Source organism: Solanum pennellii, chromosome 9 (assembly GCF_001406875.1).
Source record: "Solanum pennellii chromosome 9, SPENNV200".
NCBI lineage: Eukaryota > Viridiplantae > Streptophyta > Magnoliopsida > Solanales > Solanaceae > Solanum > Solanum pennellii.
Genome location: NC_028645.1, coordinates 2,454,818 through 2,478,648, shown reverse-complemented (window position 1 = coordinate 2,478,648; position 23,831 = coordinate 2,454,818). Strand labels below are relative to the sequence as shown.

Below are 23,831 nucleotides of genomic sequence, written 5' to 3'. Positions count from 1 at the left end.
GTCTTGGCTGACTTATGAAGTATTTATGAAGTATGAATAGCGTATTATTTCAAGCTAATCTCTACTAGGGTGCTAGTATCATGAATAGAATGAGTATATTCGTATACTCCTTGCTAGTCCTGTTTTTTATATTACAAATACTCCTTGCTAGTCCTGTTTTTTATATTTACCCTCGAGTCTTCCTTATGTTTAGTTGAGACAGTTCACATTATAACGTTGTTAACTTGTTCAAACTATTGCTACTTCTTGGTGCAGCTCCCGTCTTTAACAAAAATGGGTTTATAGATATTTTTGCATGCTCGTATATAAGCCTGCTTTGCTTACGAGAAACCATTCCTTTTACATATTACCACAAGATTTAGTTTTAATATTCGCCTCTTGTTTTATGCGGGGGGTGCTAAACTAGTTTTTGTAAGTTAGGAGCCAAGTGTATGATTGCCATGGAAGAGTACCAATTTTATTACTCTTTCTATCCTTTGAAGGGAAAATGAAAACCAACTAAATTTGAGATCTCACTGGGCTAAAAGAGCACTAGCCTGTTGAAGAATACAATGATTGTTGGTAATAGAAATGACCACCCTAAGTATCAGCTACAAGTAATCGATTGTCATCTCATTTACTCTCTTGCTACGACTTACTTACATGTTAGAGAATGCCTATCTTTTTTCTTTCCTAAGGTTTATAACATCATGGTACTGCATGTTGTTAGCTTGTTCAGCCCGGATGGCTGCCTTGCTGATTCAGTTGGACACTGTACCCTAGTTTTCATCTGGCTTTCCTTTTGTCCTAGTCAACTTGCTGGCTGGAAAGTGCAACCTTGCCATCAGTGGTCGTGGGGCTCGTAACTTCTTGTCAAAACCCCTCACACAAACAAATCCTGTGTAATACAGTTCTTTGTCAGAAAACAAATAAAAGGTTTTGCAGTTAGGGATAACACTTTTTCCCCCTAGCTACATGAACAATTATTACTTCCTTATAATTTTGTTTTTATGATTTGGTCCAAAGAGTAAGGCAAAAGGGAAAGTCGCTGACATGCTTGGTGCTCATGCCGGCTTAATTTGAGTCTTTTTGAATTTGCATAATGATGTAACATGCATGCTTTTCATTGATTTACTTGGTAGAAATGGATAAGAAGCTTAGACAAGCATTTGGACCTTTGAACCTGAGGTTTTCAAACTACATACCTCTCCAAAAGCAATGTTGGATACTTTCTGTGGTTAGGCCTGATTAACAGAGAACACACATACTGTTATTTTACTCCGAAATCTTTTTAAAAAATAAATAAGGTTTCATTCTTTAGTTTGTTTACCTTTGAATATTGATGGTATAGAGGTTCCGAAGTAAACTGTTCGTCGCGGCAGATTCCATAGCCAATTTCTTGGGACATCAATTGGCTTGAGGCTGGATTCATGGTCTGCAAACACCTGAGGAATAGCAAAAATGCTACTATTAAAGCCTTATCAAATGCAAAAAATGCTCGCTTGAGTTGAGGAAACGTTGGTTGTATTCACCTCGTTAACCTGGAAGTATGTACCATTGAGCGGAAAGCTACCTCTCATAGCTGTTCTACATGGTATCTGTTAGAAAGTATATTGAGAGATGATCAGGATTATCGTATCACTTTCCCATGACATACACTAAAACAGTTTGTTCTCTTCTGTTACCAGAATTGTCCCTCTCACAGTTTGTGCATGTGCTTCACGTATGCTGTTGCATGCAAAACATGTTTCATCATCACATAGTCTACCAGTTTCTTGGGAGTTGCACTGTCTTCCCGGTGGCTGAATAGAATCCGAAGTTTCACCTGATACGGGTTTGGTACATAAGGAGTATTAATCTATAGAGAGACTGATGAAAAGCTTGACCTATTTAGCGCAATTACCCTCTACTACTGCAGTGCAACTACTTCTGAGATTGGAACCTGGGACTTGCTCAGTCCAGCTTAGCTATGCAGAAGTGTTCCTTACAATCATGAGTTCTCTAATTAATCAGCTTACAGATAGGAACCGGTTACTTTGCATTGTTTTCAAAAGGTCTCCTCTCTTATGTGCTATATTACATTAATTGAAATTACCCTCTACTACTGCAGTGCAACTACTACAGAGATTGGAACCTGGGACTTGCCCAGTCCAGCTTAGCTATGCAGAAGTGTTCCTTACAATCATGAGTTCTCTAATTAATCAGCTTACAGATAGGAACCGGTTACTTTGCATTGTTTTCGAAAGGGCTTGTGTGCTATATTACATTAATTGAAATCTTACCAGGTGTCCATATTGCCAGAAGATAGGAGGATGGATCATCTGGTTCTCTTTTCTCGAACTGCAACATGAAAAGATGTAATTATCAGGAGGATCAATTTAAATATAAGCTTACATGCTGCTTATATATGGATTTACAACTTAGTATTTAACCAATCAAAAATAGAAAAGAAAAACTGACCCCTTCAAGAAGAGGATGAGAATCTGGAAGTTCATATCTGTGGGTGGAGAAACAATTGATAGTAAGCAAAAAACAAATTTACGAGAATTTTATAGCCTAGGAAAAAATTGGCTACCCTACTGCATTGGCGATCTATCAGAAGTTATTTGGAGCATCCACTTACACTTGATGTTCAGTTCTGAGCCGGCTTATATGCTTAAGTTTAGGTGTAGGAATTGAAGCAGCTGCTGGAGTTAAAGCTACTAAGGCTTTTGACATTTCGACCTGTTGAAGCTCCATATTGTTTTGCACAAAGTTCTTCACATTTTGAGTGAACTGCGCCATATTCAATTCAATTGTAGGAATTTCGTCAGGATCTTCAAAGCAAACATCTTCAATGTCGATTTCGGGAGCATCTTGCTCTGGCTCAGGTGAGGCAGGCTCTTCGACAATGGGCTGTGGTGTTGCTGGCACCTCAATAATAGGTGCGGAGTTGATCAATTTGGGATGCTCTAATGGTGTTTGATTAGCCTGGGGTAAGGTTAGCGGCTGTTGATTGAAGTTCTGAAATGGATTCTGGTCAGCTGCATTGTTCTCTGTTGCACTCACTATACTTTTCTCTTCTGGTGCTGGCAGGGCAAGCCTTGCGCTGAAAGAGAAATGTGTCAAGTATCATATATGAAAAAACAGTGCTTCAGTTTTAGACTATGAAATTGCTTATCTAGTTATAATGCATTACTTGAATGTGCTAACAAGAAGGGTATTAGCTTAAGTTTGAAAATGTAGGAGTTCTATCTTATACAAGAAGAGATCCGTGAATTTCAAAGTTTCTGCTAGAGTTGCTTCATCACTGAGTGACTGACAGCATGTCATACGCTTCATGGATGAGTTAAAACATTACCAGGTTAGCTTAAGTGCAAATTTTATGTTGTCTGAGTAAGAGTAAATAGATTTGTCAAATCTAGTTTCAGCAGCCACATTCTGGATATGGTTCTTTGGATTAGATGTCGAGAAGCAATAAAGATAGACAAACAAAAGAAAACTAATTTCTTGCATGAAAGTATATAGAATAATAGGCAAACCTTGCAAAAGCACTTGCGAAGTGTCTGCATTCTCCTCTCATTGGACATGCGTTGCAGTTGGGTTTGCTTTTTGAACAGAAGACCTAATGAAGTAGCCATGAAATTGATTTAAACTGTGATTGCAGATGCTAGTTCTAGGGGAGAGTAACTAGTGGTATAGACATACCTTTCCAAAAGTGATCATATGGTAATGCAACTCATATCTGTAATCAAGTAGGATTTGAATCAGTAAATGCATTGCTTTATTAGAAGAAAAAATATCTTTTTTAGTTACAAGTACTATGCACGTATATTATTTTTTCTCCCTTTGAAGAAATCAACTACCCTAATCTACAAGTCCCTCTGCACTTCCTTAACATCAAAATCTTTTCATCCACTATGCAGTATACTGTTACAATTGGATGTTTCAATAAGATGAAATGGAACCACTTGCATTTAGTAGTAAATTGATGCTTGTCAACCAGGCTGGGCAAAATGTTAGAGAATAGGATGTTACTTACAATGTTCTTTGATCAAGCTTGCAGAGACGTGGCCAGAGGTATTTTTGAATTGACTCCAGCACAGGGTACCTGAAGAAATAGCAGAGTTAGACTGTGTAGGCAATTTTGGAAATTCTTTATATACACACTACACAAGATACTCACAGTTCCAGAAGATGCAATTGTAGTGACTCTGGCAGTGGCTGCAGGGGCACCCATCCCAGTCTAACAGCTATACGCCCAACATTTGTGTCGACCTTATAAAAGACATGATTAGTGAGAAACACGGGTCATTTCATATTAATTGTCTTCAATAATTGGTTCAGAAATCTTACAGGAAAAGCAAGGTTGTGAAGTGTTAAAAGTCGCACACACTCTACGCTCTTCAGGCCCAAGCCCCTGATGCTTAATAGATACTCTCTGATATCATGCATGTGAATTTGTTTAGTCAGTGCAGAGGAATACTAGATAAACATGGAAGAAATTATTTGGTCAATTGAAAGCTTACTTTGCTTTGTCTGGTGGAACGTCTCTCAGCCATTCAAGATCAATACTTCCATGCTCTCTAAAAATCCGATTAAGGAAATCCTGCAATTGTTCAGTTTCCATTGAACAGTCTCTTAAGGTTAGGGAATTACTTTGGTAGATGAATAATGGAGGTATCCAGATTTTAAAACAATTAGGCTGTTGATTGCAATTTTCACTGATGTACCTTGATTCTCTCTGCTAGCATATTGTTCATCCCCCGTTCTCTAATGGTATGGGATATCTCATTGACATCTGCACACCTCACTGCGTCCCAGTCTAGTGAATCCATTGTGTTTGCTGTCTTTTCTCTTTTCTTACCATTGCTCTCAGCCTGTAACCTTAAACTGTCCCAGTCAACATTCTGCTTCTCTTTTCCAGGGCCTTCCTTTTTTGCTTTAGTATTGTGATTTGCTCCATCTAATGTGCTACCAGCATGGATTTTTCCGTTGTTTGAGTTTGACCTCAAAACTGTGTGCTCAGACTTGCTTGAATCAACAACTACACTAACCTCCTCTCTGACATCAATAGCTTCTGAAAATGTTGGTGCTTTTGGTGCTTCTGCTACTCGCTGCATATTGTAGTTGCTCTCTTCAATTTGAACCTGTAGCTCTAAATTGACGGCTGGATCATCAATTGTTGCTGTGTACAACTTATTTTGATGGTTATCACGTGAGATGAAAGCCTCAGTTATCTCTCCGTACAATGCTTGATTTGCAGGTTCTGCTGATGATTTACTTTGTTCGGGGTCACCGAGTTCCCCTGAGGGGTCTGAGAATTTTGCAGCTTCTTCCAAATCGCTTTTGAACTTGGCTTGTTGTGCTCCTGAATTAGACATTGTACACAAGCCCAAATAGCTACAAGGACAGTCATTTCCTATTGAGCCTCTGTGATTCTCCCCATCCTTCTGAATGTGTGAACAACATGCCACATGTTTTAGTTGGACATTTATATTCTTTTCCAGTAAGATGTTTTCACTTCTCTGATCTTGGACTCCATGTGATTTTGAAGTCCCTGCAATCTGTAATAATTTCAAAAATGAAGCAGAGCCCGAAAAGTTGCTTGATTCAGTTCCTTCAGAAGTTTGAAGAACTGAAAAATTCGCAGAGTCTTGAGAAGAAAGAATAGAATTTTGAGAAGAGAGCAAATCATCTGGTTCTACTTGATCCGCCAAAAAACTTGTTGCTGCGTTTGCTGTAGCCGATCCATACGTTGTTGATTCATGATGCACACATGAACTTTCTCTAGAAGAACCAGGTTGCTGCAATATAGAATTTTCAGTTGAACTAGTGCAGTTAGTGCTATTTTCACTCGATTCACTGCTGTGAACAGCTGTTTTTTCGTCATCTGACTCTGCACTGGAGATTGTGAAAAACTTCTGACCAAGAGTTGTTTGAGTTGATTGATAATCATGCCATCCAATTGTATCATCAGGTTCCAGGGTACTCACTTCAGGTTCTTCAATAATGATCCCTGTTCTCTCTTCATTCTTTTTCACACTGATGTCTGACTTGAGAGGAAACCGAGCAGCAAGTGTCATGAATGCAGAGCTATAAAGTGGATAAAGTACTTTATTGGAACTCAATATTTTAAATTTCTTCTGATGTACCAGAAAAGGTAAAACAAAAAATTGTGGTTTCAAGTCTAGCTTACCTAGAAAGGTGGTCTGAGACATTTTGTGTCAGGAAAACTCCAACTACAGAGTCTACAACAGATCCCTTCCAAGGAGAGAATCGCCTGTCACCTGGCTCACCCAAAGAATAGAAGAAATGGTCAATGAAACAAAAGATAACAACGTCTCATGCACATCTCGTTTGTTTCTTGTATGGCCCATTGTCAACTGTAATTTTGTAGATGACTAAAAGGAAAAACAAGGTAACATGGAATCTTGATTGAGGTTGATGATTGATGTGCAATGCTAGTGTTAGTCATGTCTTCTATTGGCATGACTAGGGTTTAGTTTCAGGTTGTTTTGCATCACAAGTGAAATCTATTAATTGATAGTTTGCTGGTTTTATATGAATAATGTGTAATGATATAATACTTTTTCATGTGAAGTATAGGGAGATGGGGAGATAGTTGCTTCTTCCATCATAATCCACTTCCTCTTTCTGGGACCATACATGTGCATATGACTGTGTCAAGTTGGGTTTTAAGTTTCTTTCTTGACCTTACAGGTTCATCTGTGTTTTTCAGGTTGGTTAAGCTAGTGCATCCTTAGAATACAAGTTGGTATATTAAATGTTGACTGCTTTTCTAGTCAAAGGAATCGGGTGATGTTCATTTGATAGTCACTACAAAATATGAAAACTTTATGTACTTACCTTGAACAAGACGCATCCGTGCCACAAATGAGTCTACTCGTCCATGAAACACTTCACGTTCTGATTCCCACCATTTTGCCTTGTCTTCATCTGTACCGTCAATGCCTTCACTATTTATGTCTTGCAGCAAAAGCTTCCATACCCTTGTGGTCTCATCATCAAGGTCAACCTTGGGCCGCGGTCGTCGTTTTCTGACAAATGGTCCTGCAAAAGGGACAATACTTCTATCTCTTTGATAAATAACAAGGGCATTTTCCTCATATTGGTATGGATGGATGCTTTCTCTATTCAAATCGAGATGCTGTAAGCGTTCAGCAATTTCATCAACTGGAGATCTCCAAGTTATAGCTGGTATGGAACCTGCATTCAATTTCGTGAGCAATTTAAGTCAACATCTTATTTGATAGGTTATCTGAAAGTAAAAAATATAGCTTCAACTACCTCTTGCATTTGTTGGGAACTGTGATCGGGCATACATATGAGATGCTGTGGAACTGACTGGGATGCTTCTCTTTGACCTCTTTTTTGTTTTCATTATTGTGCGGGTGTCGGCAACCAGGGCTTCCATGCATGTATTAGGCTGATCTGAGTTTTCATATCTTTCTCCAAATCCAGATACCATTGTTTCTTTGACTGAAGAAGTAGGAAAGTGTTTACAAATTTCAAGCAGTGATGCAAGGTCACGTACTTTACTTATGCTTTTTGATCTTTTTCGTCTTAACCCCTCTGCTTCCACAAATGCTGGTACAAGTTCCCGATTTGGCATTAAGTTATTAGCATTGTCAGTTGCAGATGTACTGGCTTGCGAAAGACCAATATTGCTCTGAGACAAAGACAAATAGTTAATTTCACATGTAAAAGGCTTAGGGTAAGATGTTGCTGAGGGATGGCCCTTCTCTGTCCTCTTTTTCTTGAAAATTATAGGAAAATGCATCCCTTGGGTACTCTGAGCATAAGGTTCAGTTGCTGGGAGAATTGCTTGATATGCCTGCATGGAGTTGAAATAAGCCCCCCTGACATTTGTGCTGTAAAGTTTTGCTTGATCAGTTCTTAAAGAACGTCGTCTTTTCAAGGCTCTCTCTGGTGTTTCCGGGATCAAGCATGCACTGCTGCTGCAGTTGGAACTATTCGGGCTCTTTGGTGTCATTTCTAAAATGCTGGCCTGTTTGTCATGAGTTTCATCTGAGAAAACGATTTTACACTTCCCTCTTGAGATTCCATTTTGTTTGTTCATGGTAAATTTACTATGATTCAGGCCAATCTTCTTCAAAGTGAAAGGGTCAGTGTGTGACATTTCATGATGAGTTTGGCAATTTTTCAGCTCCTGATTTGAACATTTGAGGTCATAAACTGAGCCCAGTCTTGTTTTTGCTGTTGAAGCTTCAATACCCTTTCCAGGATGCACAGTAGAATTGGATTGATTCTCATGCAAGTCCTCCACAGTTGAAGATGGCCAGCGTAATGAGTTTTCATCACTTAATATGTTTTCAGAATCAAAGTTCAATGATCTCCTGGGGTATCTTCTTGGTCGAGAGACATTTGGTGGATCTATGCTTCCCTCTTCGGCAGGCTTTGGTGCAAACTTGTTGACTTGATTTCTTCTTATATAGGTCCTCCTTGCTCTTTGGATTTTTGCAGAACTTGGAAGATGGCCCTCGTGTTTAGTCATGTCGTTTACCTCATCTGAGGGTGTGCCTGGAGGGTCCTCAATCTTGTTTCTTTGGACATATTTCCCCTTCTCTTTTTTGGTTCCCATTGAACTGTGCTGCTGGGGAGTTTTTGGTTTAGGAGTCCTTTTATGCTCGCCTTCTATTACCACTTTAGGTCGGTGCTTCTTCCTTCGTTTCTGCTGTGGTGTATTATTCTGTTCAGCATCCTGATCGACTACCTTGTCAATCATGTTATCCGACAGTTCTGATATGTTCAAGACCAGCCCCGACTTCTCTGTGTTCTGTTGGAGATCATTTGCTTCTGCTCTCTTTAATGTATCTTTGCTTGACTGTACGTGTCTTGGTATTGGTGTCGCGTTAATGTCTAGACTTGGTGCATCAGATGCTGGCCCTTTCTTCTTGATCTGATATGGTGTTATTGGTTCAAACGGGAATGCATTGTTGCTGCTCGAGTCCTCATCTGTCATTCTAATTGGTGAATTCAGGTTAAAAGGGAATCTCGAGCAAGTAGAGCTTCCATCTGCATCATAAGCACCCTTGTCATATTAGTAAAATGAGAAAATCTCAGAATGGAAACAACTCTTTTTGAACGATTCCAGTTGCCCACAGGACTAATTGAGAAAGAATTACTCATTGAATAGTACACAATCAAACAAAACACACGTCCGATAATGCTATACATCATTGTTAGTCCTCTGATCCAAGTATGAGGAACCTGATTCCGTAGTTCATCTAATTGGAACTTTATAGTGTTCACTAGGATGTTCAACTCAATGCTAGTTAATTTGTCCATGAGAAATCATAATTTTTTCTTTTAACTAAACTGATTACTGATCTTATTCTATTCCGTTCTCTATCCTTTTGCAGGTCTTAGCTATCTGCGAAGACACGCCATTGAGCCAGTTAAAGACACTTATGACATATACAAGTAATGTGATTGTCGTAACTTTTGAAGTTTCTATAGGCATTATGCATTTCAGTTATGCTATATGATGATGAGTCAAATGAATATTTCAATTCTTTACCTGCATCCTGGGAACTGATGAGGGAATTGAAGGAACCATTCAAGGCAAAATTCTCTGCATTTGCATTTTGAGTGACGGCTGTAGAGCCAGCAGCTTGTGCTAATGCCAAGAGATGCCCGAAAGACACATTGCTCCATTCATCTATATCATCGGTAGATACGTCATTGCACATTTTAATATTGTTCTCACCATACATTTTGGATTCTGCCCCTGCTGCTGCTTCCCAAGCGTCAAAATACTCCGTTACAGTTGCTGAATTCGTCGAACCACAGCATGTAGCCGCACGTTGAGCTTGAGGTTCTTGCAAGAAATCCCTCAACTCTATCTGGTTCACTTGACTTAGATCTTGCCCTTGTGAAATTCTTTGTGATTCCAGGCCATCAATTTGTCCAGGCTGATTTTGTTGCCTATTCCCATAGATTGGTGGCAAGCTTGGTTTTGCTGGAGTCATTGGAAACCATGAAGTTCCAATCTGAAAATCATCTGCCTGTGGAATCAAGCTTCCTTCCCTTCCGGCCATACTGCCGCGGCAGTGACCGGTAAGAATCCAATCTTTCTGCCTTTATGTCTCTTAATTTGACAGAAATGATAAGCAGATGTTTGCAGGGATAAACTCAAAGTAGTCTCATAGAAAAAAAAAATAAAACTGTTCTATGAAATCATCCTGCAAAATAAAAAGCATATAAGGAAATAAAAAAAAAATTGCAGGAAGAGAAACAGAACATCTGAAGAATCTTCAAAAACATAACTTTTAAGAACCCCCATGTACTCAAATTTGTAAAATTATACCAAAAATATTTTTTCCAGTACAGATCCCTCAAAGACTAGCTTATCTACTGGTCCTGCCATGGTGGAGTCAGTGAGTGGAGGGTGAAAGTGAAATGTAATTTAATCACAAATTTCATTTTAATTCATTCTAACTTATCAGTAACAAAATTAGGTTTGATCAGTGACAGATTGTAGCAATCTGGCTGAACAAACAAAATCTGTATAAGATCTTTAATCCTTTACAAAGAAAATGCTGCTTCTTTTCTTCAGTTCTTTTTTAATCTACAAATTAGAGAAAATTCACCTGTAATTAATTGGGTGTTAAGTGAATTCGTACACTCACCTGAATAAATGGAATTCTGCCGGAGATCTTACAGAGGCAGTGGACGGCAAATTAAAGGAAAAAATGAAACTGAGTATTCCATAAAGGGAGAGAAGGAAAGAGAGAGAAAGTAGGAAAGAAGCCAAACAGAAATACCAGGGCTTTTATTCTTGTATAATGTATAATACTGAGATAAAGCTCTTTTAGAAACTTACTACTTCTTCTCCCGGTAAACCATAAAATATTCCTATATTTTATTGTGTCTTGTTTTTATATATATTTAATATATAATATTTAATACAAGCATTAATAGAGTATAAATTCAAGATTTGAAATTTACGGATTATAAGTTTAAGTTAATATATGTAAAAAGTTCACAAATCAACTATTTATATAGGTTATTTGTTTTCGTGTGATTTTGGATTGCTGAGTTGATTTATCTAGATTTATTTATATTTTATATTTTTTAAATTATATTCTATATAATTATATTGGATCTATAATTAATATATCCAATATAGTCTATGCAAATAACGGTGCGATTAAGTTTTTTTCCATGCAACTTACGTACTTTAGGTAGAACATATTAGCTAAGGGTATAGAAGTAATTTAAGCGGTCAAGCAACTTACACGGCGTGGGAAGCGGCAAAAGAAGACTTTATTCATTTAGGGACGTTTTGGCACGTGAATATCGCGTGACTTGTCCACAATTTTTTAATTATAATTTATTTTTATATATGTGCGTTTTTGACGCCGTTAGGGTTTCTGGTTGCATTATTTAATTGGTTTGCATGAGTTCCAAGGTCTTTCACGGCACCGTTAGTGACGCCGTTTATTGTCTGGTCCCCCATTCATTAGTACAATAAAGCATGCTTTTCTAGTGTGTGAGAGGGTTAGTTTCGGTATTTCACTTTTGCTTCATTCGGTGAGCTGATGTGTATTTAATGGATGTGACCAAGAAGGGCCACCGGTTCTTCTGGTCTTCTACGGATAAAATAACTAAATATTGGAAGACAGTTTTGGCGGGTTACTTCGTGGGTCCTCCATTCAAAAATCAGTTAGTTTCAGTTTCTTAGTACTGTTACTACTATTGTCATCGCTGTTGCGTAATTTGGCGGCTGCGACTTCTTTCTACAAACTTTTGATATTCTCTTTTTTCAAAATAACTTTGTTTTACCTACTCTTTAACTGATAGTAAATAATATTTTATTTAAACATGTGTATAATTTTATTTTTATTTTAGTTATAGTATTCGATTAAACTTAATATTTTGAACAAAAAAGTCTTAGCGTAGAGACTCATGGTTTCTGGCAGAAATTTACTTTAAGAACGATACTGTTACTTGGGTAAAATTTGGAAAGACTTCTAATCTTAATGAAGCAGATTAGGTCATTTAAGACTTGCTGCCAATTTTTCCTCTTTGATTTTTTCTTCTGAAATTGAACTTTGTATTTTCTTTGTTTTATGGCTTGAAAGTTTTGAGAAACTTTTATTTTGTATTTTTGATACTCTCGTGCATACATATTTTTTAAGAAAAGCTTTAAAAGCTAAGCTATAGTAATTTTTAAGTTGAAAAGTTGGTGAGTACCTATTTTCAGCTTTTAATTTTTCTGAAGTCATGTTAAATTTTTTTCAAGTTATTCTTAATTTTATCAAATACTCTCAAAAACTAAATAATTTAAAAATAAAAGTTGATCATCTTTTAAATCAATTGAGATAGCGTTTTAGTTGCACCTATTGATATCTAGTAGCATAGAAGCTGTAGGAAGATAAATGATTAGAAGGTCAAACTATTAAGGTTTTTTCAGTATAAATATATTTTCTCAAAGTTTAATTTAGTACAATTTGATTAAATAAAACATGAGAATATAATTAAATTGAATGTCGAAGATAAAAGATAAAAATCAATAGATAGTCGATCATTATTGTTCTTCATGTGGCTAACCTCCTCTTTGCTTCTTACTAGTGCTGTTATTTCGGAGTAGTCACATATTTTATTTTGTTATTTAATGCTTATATATCATCTGTTATTTTATTTATTTGTATTTTTTTTTACAAGTCTTAATTTCCTGTACTTTAATCTTAAATTTTTTTTAAATCAAAGATTTATTGAAAATAACTTATCTATCTTATAAAAGAAATGATAAGATATGCATATATTTCCTTTTCTCTAAACCTAAGTTTAAGATTATGCTAGGTATGTTGTTTGTTAATAGCGGATGAGAATGTTTATTTTGAGAATCTCATTGCATTCTTTTGAGAATCTCATTGCATTCTGTTGAAATAACGAGCTAAAACATTTAAATTGTTTGTGTTTTGCACCTCAACTTTACGTATGTTGATCGAAAATGTAGTGGAAGCAGCCAATAGTACATTTGGTTGACAACTCGGAATAAGTTTACATTTGAAATTTTAACTTTTTTTTTTATCTTATGATATTTTTGATTGACTTCTCATTGACCTTGTCGATTAAAATAATACCATCAAGAAAAACATACATCTTGAGACCTCATATTTAGTATTGTTTTGATCAGTTCATTCATAATTTGAGTAAATAAATAGGGGTTAGATGCCAATTCTTGGTGCAGACTCGCTGTGTTATGAGAAACTCCTTTGTATCTTTTTATTTATTACTATTGTTTCATAAATGGTGGCTCAACTTAATTAACATTAACAGCTAATAACAAAATAAGAATACACATCATATAAGTAAACCGTAGCGTTTATTTTTATGTGCCGAATGTCGATGAATTCTCAAGTAGTTTCTTTGTAAGACAATAATTTTTTACTATTGATTTAACGTAAGGATCAATAAATAATAAATAATAAATAATAAGAGTAATTTTACTAGAAATCCCCTTATTAAATATAAGTCATTTAAAACATTAAAAATGAATAATATTTAATAATAAGGATAAAATTGATATAACATGTCATGTTATTTATTAATTTTATCAACTGAACAAGTATTATTAAGTATTTTAAAATAATATAGTGAACAACTAAAGATGAAGGAATAATATATTTATCTCTCCAACTTATGCTTTTTTCCTTGTCAAGTTTATTTTGAGTTTATATTGAATTATTCTTTTGATTTGACTTGTTAGATGCTTTTGGCGGGTAACTTTGATATTTAAAATATTCTTCTCAACTCTTTTTTTCTTAAATGAACTTTTAGCTTTAATAATGGTAGTGCATGAGTCAGTTTATTCATATAAAATAATTTGATGCGTACTTAGTATCTTTATTGGTATAAGTTTTAGGAGTGTTTAATGACATAATCACCATTTTAATGAAAGTTCGTACAATAAGATTAGGGGCAGAAATACAATATTAAGTAACTTTGTTCAAATATTATATTATATTAGGAAGTTATTTTTTATATATATACAACTATATGATTGTAAGTTCTGTAACTAAAACTAAACTTCCTTTATGGTACTCCTATGAAGGGTTCACTAGTAAATAAACTTCAGTTACAATTATTATGTGATACAGATTTGTAGACTACACAAGTGCGAGTCTCATGCGAAAAAATTACCTAACCTCTCAAGGTAAACACATGGCTAATATTATTTTCATCTCTTGATAATTGATAATTTTTTATTTTAGTTATTTGAGATATTTGATTAAGCAACTTAACTTTTAATTAATTAAAATATACATTCTTTTTTCCGCATTTGCTTGTGAAAAATTGCGAACGTGTCATAATATTATTGATTTGCTCCCACTTATTTACTATTTTGTTATAGTATATAAAATAGTTCAAATAGCATTTAAGGGTCATGGTGTAATCTAGTGAGTAATAAAATGAAAATTAAAAATCACAAGATACAAACATATTACTCTATTCTCTTTGTTTTAATTTATTTAATTTTATTTTTTTTTAAATATTTTTTTAAGTTTAATTTTCACATGGCTTTTTCACTACATTAAAGACATTTTATTTATTTTCTATATTCATTTATGATCACACAATTCTAAGTTTCTTTTAACGAAAAAATTTTGCTCCATCCATTCAAATGTTGGTGAATAAAATTATTCAAGATTTATGCTGATAACAAGAATTAATTAACGTTTCATGTAGATTAACTTGAATATCATGTTTATAGAATAATTTAAATTGGGAGTGGTAAAATCAAATCCAAACCTATCCAATTTATCTATGTTTGGACGGATTGTTGATTTGTCCATTCATTACCTTAATCCATTTCAATTCATTAAAAATTAAGTTAAAATATAATATAGAATTGACCCATGAAAAATTTTGTTAAAATATTTTTAATTTTTTTTTTAAACTTGATATGTTATATATAGACTAATAAAGGAAAAAAAAAATCTTTTGTTAGAAACTAAAATAGATTAAAAGAACATATAAAATAACTTAAGTTAGTAAAAATTGGATTGGGTCTAAATTACCTAACCATTTTGATCCTACTATATTCAAATTGATTGAATCTTAATTTAACTATTATCTTAATCTATAATGATCCATTTAAATTCGGTTCATCCGTCCCATTGTCACCCAATTTCAAATGTAACCTACTTATTACCTAAAGGATTGATAAGCAAATTCAATTTCATTTTTTGAACCAGTCGGCCATTGTTTTACAAATACGCCTCGTGAATGTCGAGAGCCAAGGGAATCTTATCTGCCTTTTCTCACTTTCATTTCGCTGTTTGTTTGTGTTTTGGGCCCAGTGTTTTCCACTGTTCACTGCTAAAGCTACTCATAGCAATAGGGGGGTTCTCGTGCTACTCTTCCTCTTGCTGACACGTGGATTGGAGAAAAAGTCTGGTTAGTTACTCTATTTTGTCATATATTAAATATATATGGAAGTATTAACTATTATCTAGTTTACTTTGTCTGCTTATATATTTTTGGATAATTTTCGCTTAAGTTAATTTTTGAAATTAAATCAGATAAATAGCGAATATGGAAATAAGTTTACATTAGTACAATCAATTTTACAAGTGAGGGTTAGAAAACTTCCTCAACTAAATACAGCTATTCCAGATATAAAAAGAAAATATAGCAAAAACTATACAAAATTTATCAGAAAGAAGCAACACAATAATAAAATAGTATTTCGAATAAAACAGATAAAAAAGACTAAGATAGATTATTGAAAAACAAAAACTATTGTAATTCAATTAGTATACATGTAAACATCAATCATTTTACATTTTTTTTATCTAAAACTAGTGCTTGGTAAATATAGTAATAATTTATTAAATATTTATAACTATTAATTGTATATCCAATTATTATTATAATAATAACTTGTGAGTTAAGATCAAAAGTCTATTTCTTGTCGTGGTATTCAAATGAGGCTCACCCAATTCCTAGTTCACCTGATATTCATTTGTTATCACTGATAAAAAAAAAGTATAGTTAGTTACTCTATTTTGTCATGTTATATTATTACTTTTGGCTATTTGTATTTATGTGAGTGTTTGGTAGGAAGTTGCTTTAAGCAAAGCTGACATGTTTAAGTATTTGTCTCATGAGTCCAACGTTGATTATGTGATGTATGAAGAAACGGTTTATAGATGAGCCATTATAGTATTCAACTCTTTCTCCGGTATTTGGGCATGGCAAAACTTTTTTCACAAAAATCTTTTAAAAAGTTAAAGATATATTTTATAATGTTAAAAGATTATATAATGGGTCAATTATTGATTATATATAATTTAAATTTATATTATGAAAATTGAAAGGCGAGGTAAAAATGAGATATAAGGAGGAAATAATTAAAATTGGAATATCTCTTCTTTCAATAGGAAAAATCATTTTTTCATTTTTTAAATAAATTTTTCTGAATAAAACAATTATTTTTATTGTTTTTAAAGTTATCATAGTAGTCTCTGCTCATATATACAATTTTTTGGTGATCTATCCGAATTCATAATATGATTATGAAAAGTCTTAATTTATCAATAAGAATTGTAGTGGAGTTATATAAGTACTCTGTCATTTTTAAGTAAGAGTTTTCATGTTCAAGTCCCCTTGGATTTGGAGGTATTTTTCTTAGGGAACGATTTATTCCAATGTGAGACTTGTGTGAATTTAGATTTAATTGAGACTTCAATATGAATATCAGACACAAAATAAAAAATCGAAAAGATCAAATCCTAACCAACTATTTTTGAAAAGTTTATCTGAACGGGGATAAAATTTGGCAAAGTTATTCTATTTTAAATATGATTAAAAAAAATCATAATATTCTGTTTGTGCAAATTATTCTAAGCATGGACTTTATCTATCTTGTGCAACTTGCTTCATTTGGGCTTCATGGATATTATATGGGTCATTTGATATAGGCCCCAAGCAACGGAGTGTTGTCTAATTTGGGTGGGGTAGGGAATGTTGCAGATATATGATTTTATCATCATCATATATTATATCTGTGTTTTATAAATAAAATTGCATGTGTTTATTTTTTGATAATTTCTAAATGATATCTGAAGATAGTTTAAATTTTAGATATAATATTTGAAATTTCATAATTTTACCTAAATTTTAGTCATATATTACTGTATATAACAGGAATTCTTGACTAATAATTTCCTCTATTTCAATTTATATCTTTTCAAGTAAATTTATTTTATATAAATATATTATATTTAGAACGTTCACATTCAACCTCAGCTCATGTCTTCAAATGCCACAAATTTTCTAGAAAATAACAGACTTTAAAGTAACTTTATAGGTGAGCTTTAGTATCAAATCCACACTACTTATTATTGCAATTATTGGGACACATAGTATAGCCGCCGCGTATGATTAAAAGTCAATTATAAGTCTATTTTTTCTTTTTTAATTTCAAATGAAAGAGTTATTTTAAGAAGAAAAATATAGATAATAGTTTAACAGTTTAATATCTGCTTCGATAACATAAACTATTATTAAAATTCATAAATTATGAAGAGTGAGACTGAGTTTTATCTATAATTATTTAACGTTCTCATCCTAAAGAGATATTTTCTCTCTTTCATGAGGTGTATGTACTCCTATATTTTGGAATTTATGTCTTGCCTCATTCTTTTGGGAAAATGGTAAGTTTTGTGTTTAACACCTTAAGTTAATTTGCAAAAAAAAAGTGATTTACCTTTCAGATAGGAGTTTTAAGTTTAAAATCTTTTACAATGCTTTTTTGATTAACCTCATTATATAAAGTTTGTCCTAGTATAATTTGCCTCTTATATTTAATTATATAAACCATATTATACGAAAATGGAATTTCTCTTCTATCTTTTTTTTTTAAAAAAAAATTGCTTAAGTGATTCACCTACATACAAGTTGAAGTTAATTGATGTGTTTTTATCCAATTTTTAATAGAGAAAAGTGTTGGAGTGCATCATTGACTAGGTTGATGCAATTTTCTAAAAAAAGTGTAAATGATTTAAAGGATTTTGGGCCCGTTTGGATGGGCTTAATAAAAGCTGCTTTAAAAAAGTACTTTTGAAAGTGCTGAAACTTATTTTTAAAATAAGCAGTTATGTGTTTGGATAAAAGTGCTGAACTTGCTATACCAAACGTGAAAAGGGAAAAATGGAAGAAAGAGATGTTAGGGTCATGTTGTAATTTGGAGATTGTATAAAAATATTAAAGGCAAAAAGATAAAAATGTGGTCAACTTAAAACAGCTTATAAGCTAAAAAAAAAAAAAAACCCCCCTACCCCAGCTTTTAACTTTTGGCTTAAAATAAGTTTTTTTTAACTTAAAATAAGCTATTTTGAGTATTGCCAAACAGCTAAATAAGTCAAAAATCAGCTTTTAAGTCAGTTTGACCAGCTTTTAAGCTGAGCCAAACGGGCTCTTTGTCTCCACGCCTAAATGATTGAACTTGGGAAGGAGGTCCACCTACTCCAATTAGCCATTAATTAATTGTTTAAACCTCTCAAGATAGAGTTGAATTGTGTTAAATTTTACTTATTTATTATTAATTTCACACATTTTTTAAAAATTATAAATAAAAGAATAATTTTTTAGTTTTTGAAATTTGGTATATTTATTATTTATTGAAAAGTTAACTTTAAAAAAACATTACATAATAGTAGAATTATAAACTTATTTAATTTCTTAACGCAAGTGAGTTTTAAAAAGATAACATATAAAAAGGAATCAAGAGAGTAATAAGTACAATGTCTTATAAAAATGTAATACGAAAATAATTATAATTAATTTTAAGAGTAAATTAGAAATCTAAGTGTATTATTATTCATCAAATTTGTAAAATAGATAAATATTGTTGGACATTTCAAAATAATTCAATGGACAATTATTACTAGATGAAGCGGAAAATAAAATTTTATCATGTAAAAGTTCATTATCCCAGACAAACGTATTTTATATTCTTTTTCTATAGTTCCACATCCCCGGAGATCAATATCATTACTCCCTTCCGGCTTCCGGTAAAGGTATTTTATTTTATTTTATATTTTTCGTAAAAGATATTTGATTGGATATCAATGTGTATAGTATCAAAATAATTAGTAACTAATGATGGACACAGTTTTTATTTGTATCTGAAGTTAATATCAAATTAATATATATGATAATAATATATACACAGTGTAATATCATGAAAGTGATATATATAAATATACTGAGATATCAAAAGGAAATACTTAATTTTCTTGAAAGAAATTTAAAAAGACAAGCATAAATATATAGATATGAGGAGTTTATACCTCAGATAGTTGCTTAATTATGCATTCTTCTTTTAAAAATTTACTCAATTTTCAATTTTCACCTAAAAGTCACTCAACTATGCACTTCTTTTTTAGAAAGTCATTCAACTTTGACTTTTAATTCACTCAAATATCGATTCTTTTCTCAGAAAGTCACTCAACTTATTTAATTGTTTATAATTAAAATTTAATGATATTAGTTGTTTATATAACAACCCAAATTTTTAAAAAAAAATATCATTTTAACCATTTAGGATGAAAGGCAAAATAAAATGGATCATATTATATTTTTTAATCGGTCGGGTTAGATGGGTGGATCACTAAATGGTTAAAATAGTATTTTTATTTTTTAAAAAACTTGGGTTGTTATAAACAATTAATATCAGTAAATTTTAGTTAAAAGAACAATTAAATAGATTGAGTGACTTTCTGAGAAAAGAATGGATACTTGAGTGACTTTTGAGTTAAAAGTCAAAGTTGAGTGACTTTCTGAGAAATAAGTGCATAGTTGAGTAACTTTTGAGTGAAAATTGAGTGACTTTCTGAAAATAAAGTGCGTAGTTGAGTGACTACTTGAGATATTAACTCCAGATATGAGATATGTATAACTAAAAAGTTATGCAAATTCAATCTTTATAATACCTTTTGGTGGGCTTAATAGTTTGTACTTGATACTTTTAATGTTAAAGGTTTCAAATTCAAAGTTTTTATTAAAAAAATAAAAAATTTACCTTCTCAATCAAACTTTACTAGTCTGATTAGTGGATTTTTCTTGTGATTAAAAAAAGTTTCACTCTAGAATAATCAAATATATATTTGAAATACATGTCAAATTCTTCTTAGCATTGATTAAAAAATAAAAAAAGCATTGAATTGTGGAAGAATATTATGACTAAGTTGTTGATGACCACCACCGCCTTAGAACTTATTCCAATGTGAGGCAAGTGTTCTTATTCAATGACTATGCAAGTGGATATGAGATATTTGTTCTTCGATGTCTATCATCACTTAGTTTACGGAATTAATTTTTTCTGTCTAAATATAAAAAATAAATTATATCATATGCATATATTTAACTTCTATAATTTATTTATAAAATTATACATGATATCTTATTATTAATGTTTGTTATCACAATTTACCAATTGCATACACTTTATAACAAACAATACCAAAAATTTGTTTTGGAGTTTTTGTTGTTGTAATTATATGATATTCAAAAGTTCTTGAATAATTTGAATTCGTATCGAATAGGTTCACTATAACAATTAAAAGCGCGCCAAAAGAGCTTTTGAATTATAAGTATTGTTAATCCTACTCCGTCATGGTTATCTTATAGCATACTTTCTTAGAGAGCTCAGAAAAAATATTCTTATTAGATTCTTTTGTTTACTCGTGATGTGGTCTAATAATTAATAAAACATTGATTGAAAATAATAAGATTTTTAGATTTATATTTATAGCAGAAACAAAAAAAAAAGATGGTTGATTACAATATATTTAAGCTTTAGAGAACAAAGTTATTCCAATTATTTATATATAAATGTCTCAAACATCATGAATGTCTCGAAAATGCTCTTCTTTCATTTATTGAATAAAAAATGCTCTTTCACTCATCTATTTGGAAAAAAAAATACTTTTAGAGTTAAATTTAAGCCTAAAATTGTTCTTACTTTTAACAAAAGCTAATGTGAAAAATATACATTTTTAATTAAAATATATGGCATTATTTTATTGGTTCACATATAATTAGATCCACTTTCATTCATAATCATACCCTTAACATTATGTTTAGATCATTATTATCCATTGTATTGTATTATATCGTTACTATATCTACAATGTTTGTTTTGATTGTTATTTAAAATGTATCGTACTGTATTGTTAAATTTCGTTGTTACGTAACAATGAAAACCCCTATTTTATGGAACAACCAATTTGGTGTATTTTCATTGTTACTTAATTTCTTTTTTCAATTATATCTTTATATAATATTTCAAAATACTATTTTACCCTTTACCTTAATTATTTAAATTTAGTCAAACCTCCTACCCTAGGATAATTAAGGATATTTTTGTAAATTTATAAATTACAATACAGTATGATACAATCAAACCAAACAACTAAAAAGTTATTAAACAACAATAAACAGTATAGTCTAGCCAAACACTGTATCTACCACACAATACAATACAATATATCATGAAACAATGGGTAACAATGATCCAAACAAAGTGTAACCCAAATCCAAATCCATTTCTCCCACTTTCTTCATCTTTCTTCTAAAAAATTATTTGAAATATTAATAAAATAATATCAAAACAATCAGTAAAAGAACATGATATACCAAGCATTTCTCAAAAAAATTCAAAGTCTTTCATAAGCTAATTGGAGATTGAACTCCTCCTCAACTGTTAGAGGCTCCATTTTTTTTTGAAATGTGATAAACATGACTTGATTTGATGAGTGTCTTGCTTCTTTGGAAGATTGAATGTATGATTTTTTTTGTTCCCATATCAGTAAATCCATTCATTCTTTTGATACGTTTTGGTACAAATTAAACTGCACTTATCTTCACTATCACAAAATTAGTAGGTCAATTAAATAAAAAATTCGAAAGAATGAGGATATATAAAAGAATTTATAACTTTTTTTCAAAATTCGAATTTTCCGAAAGAATTTGATAGTATTTTATTAATCCTCATAATAATTTTATAGAAAGAAGATGAAGATGAACATGAAGAAGAAAAAGTAGGGTCTTTAAGAAATGGGTTTGAATTGATGGATATGATTGAGAATTCCATTGATCTAATTACATGTGGACCAATAATCATAATGCCAATACATGAAATTTTAAAAATTATTTTTGTTATATCAGCTTCTATTAAAGAAAAAGGTATTTTAGGTTAAAATTTAACTCTAAGAATATTTTTGATCCAAATAGGTAAATGAAAAGACATTTTTAATCTAATAGATGAAAAAAAATCATTTTTGAGCCATTTCTAATATCTTAAAAGCATTTTTAATCCTTTTTCCTCATAAAAAAATATTACATTTTTACTCATATTAAAGAACAAAGAAACAGTAGTAGTACTTGGTTGAATACTTTGTTCATCTTTTTTGTTATGTGACTACTTTAGCCTTTTTTATATTAGAAAAAGACTTTACTCTGCTGTTTAACTGTGAGGTCTCTCTCATACACAGAGTACTATAAGAATTTTTAATGTAAAAGAAAAGTATTAAATAATTGAGTTGGTGGTACTTTAAGTTAACCCAAATTCAATTTTTTATTGTTTTTATTATTGATATTCTATTTCATTTTGAAGTTTCAACTGATCAGAAATTACTTCATGTCAAATTTTTTCTTTTTTCAACGTTTGAATTTGAGAACTTTTATTTTGATTATGAATGAATCTTTTTCCTATATACATAAACCAGACTCTTCCATCTCCAAATTAACAAAAGCAACATTCCCAAAGTCTTTGTTATTTGATTTTGTATGATATTTGTTCTGAAGTTTTAATCAATCATGAATTGTGTTGTGTAAAATTTGTTAAAAATAGTAATTGCTTGTTATAAGGATGTTCTTTTTTTGAAAATTCGAATCTAAGACTTTTGATAATAAAGGGTAAAATATCGTTGCAATGAATTATATTTAGTTGGTAAAGTATCATACTTTCGTGGCGTTTGATAATAGTTGCAACAAGAAATTATTATTGCAGTAAACTAGAATTTTCACTAACAATTATGGTTGAAAAAAATGGCGGGAAAGTTACCAACAATGGAAATTGAAAATGTCCTCTTTGTGTTTGTAAATTGTTAGCTAATGTCATATTAGTTATGACATTTGACAAATTATATGAGACAATTACTAGTAAAATTAATACTAAACCACTCTGCAATTATATATGGTTTAAAATTGTACATTATTAACTAGTTGAAAGATGAGTTCTACATACATTTTATTTATGAATTAAAAGTGATTTAAAGGTTAATTAGTGAAAATCTTAAAGATTTTTTACGAGAAAATGTAAATAACTAAATACCATCAATGTGAATACTACATGAAATAAGTGGCATCAAGGAAGGAGCAGTTGCAATATGGAAGATCATAATGTCAGTAATTTATATATTTTAGATAATGATCAAATGAGTAAGATTCGTTCATTTTCAATTAGAAATTTCATGTCTGATTTTGAGAATGACAAAATTTCTAATAAGAGGTGTTTTCTCCTTTCGTGAACATCATTAGGCGTAAAATTGTATACTCATAAGACAGAATTTACATAAATTTTATTATTTTTATCTTTCATAGAAACAGATAAATTGTTTCTGAAAAACCCTAAACTCAAGTAAAATACGTTAAAAAACATATAAAAAATAGAAATAACATTTTGACTCGTCGAAAATATTTCCGATGATATTCCAATGAAAACGTCCATAAAAATATTGCATGTTTTCGAATAGATATTTTGTAGATATATATGACACCACCCCCTCCCTACCCCCACCCCCATCCCC

The 23,831-nt window shown here is 31.8% G+C and overlaps 1 protein-coding gene across 1 annotated transcript; it reads right to left on the bottom strand.

Moving 5' to 3' along the window:
- Nucleotides 1–435: 435 nt before the first annotated feature.
- On the bottom strand, nucleotides 436–10,785 carry LOC107031037 (protein ROS1-like). The gene is made up of 20 exons (XM_015232231.2): nucleotides 10,635–10,785; nucleotides 9,524–10,187; nucleotides 7,270–9,018; nucleotides 6,829–7,188; nucleotides 6,158–6,248; nucleotides 4,692–6,054; nucleotides 4,488–4,567; nucleotides 4,315–4,399; nucleotides 4,145–4,236; nucleotides 4,001–4,069; nucleotides 3,667–3,703; nucleotides 3,501–3,583; nucleotides 2,603–3,067; nucleotides 2,440–2,476; nucleotides 2,262–2,319; nucleotides 1,665–1,804; nucleotides 1,512–1,577; nucleotides 1,310–1,424; nucleotides 1,185–1,223; nucleotides 436–877 (listed from the first exon to the last, which is right to left on the bottom strand). The coding sequence occupies exons 2-20, from the start codon at nucleotides 10,041–10,043 to the stop codon at nucleotides 759–761; spliced, it is 5,568 nt and encodes a 1,855-aa protein (XP_015087717.1). The 5' UTR covers nucleotides 10,044–10,187; nucleotides 10,635–10,785; the 3' UTR covers nucleotides 436–758.
- Between the last annotated feature and the right edge of the window lie 13,046 nt (nucleotides 10,786–23,831).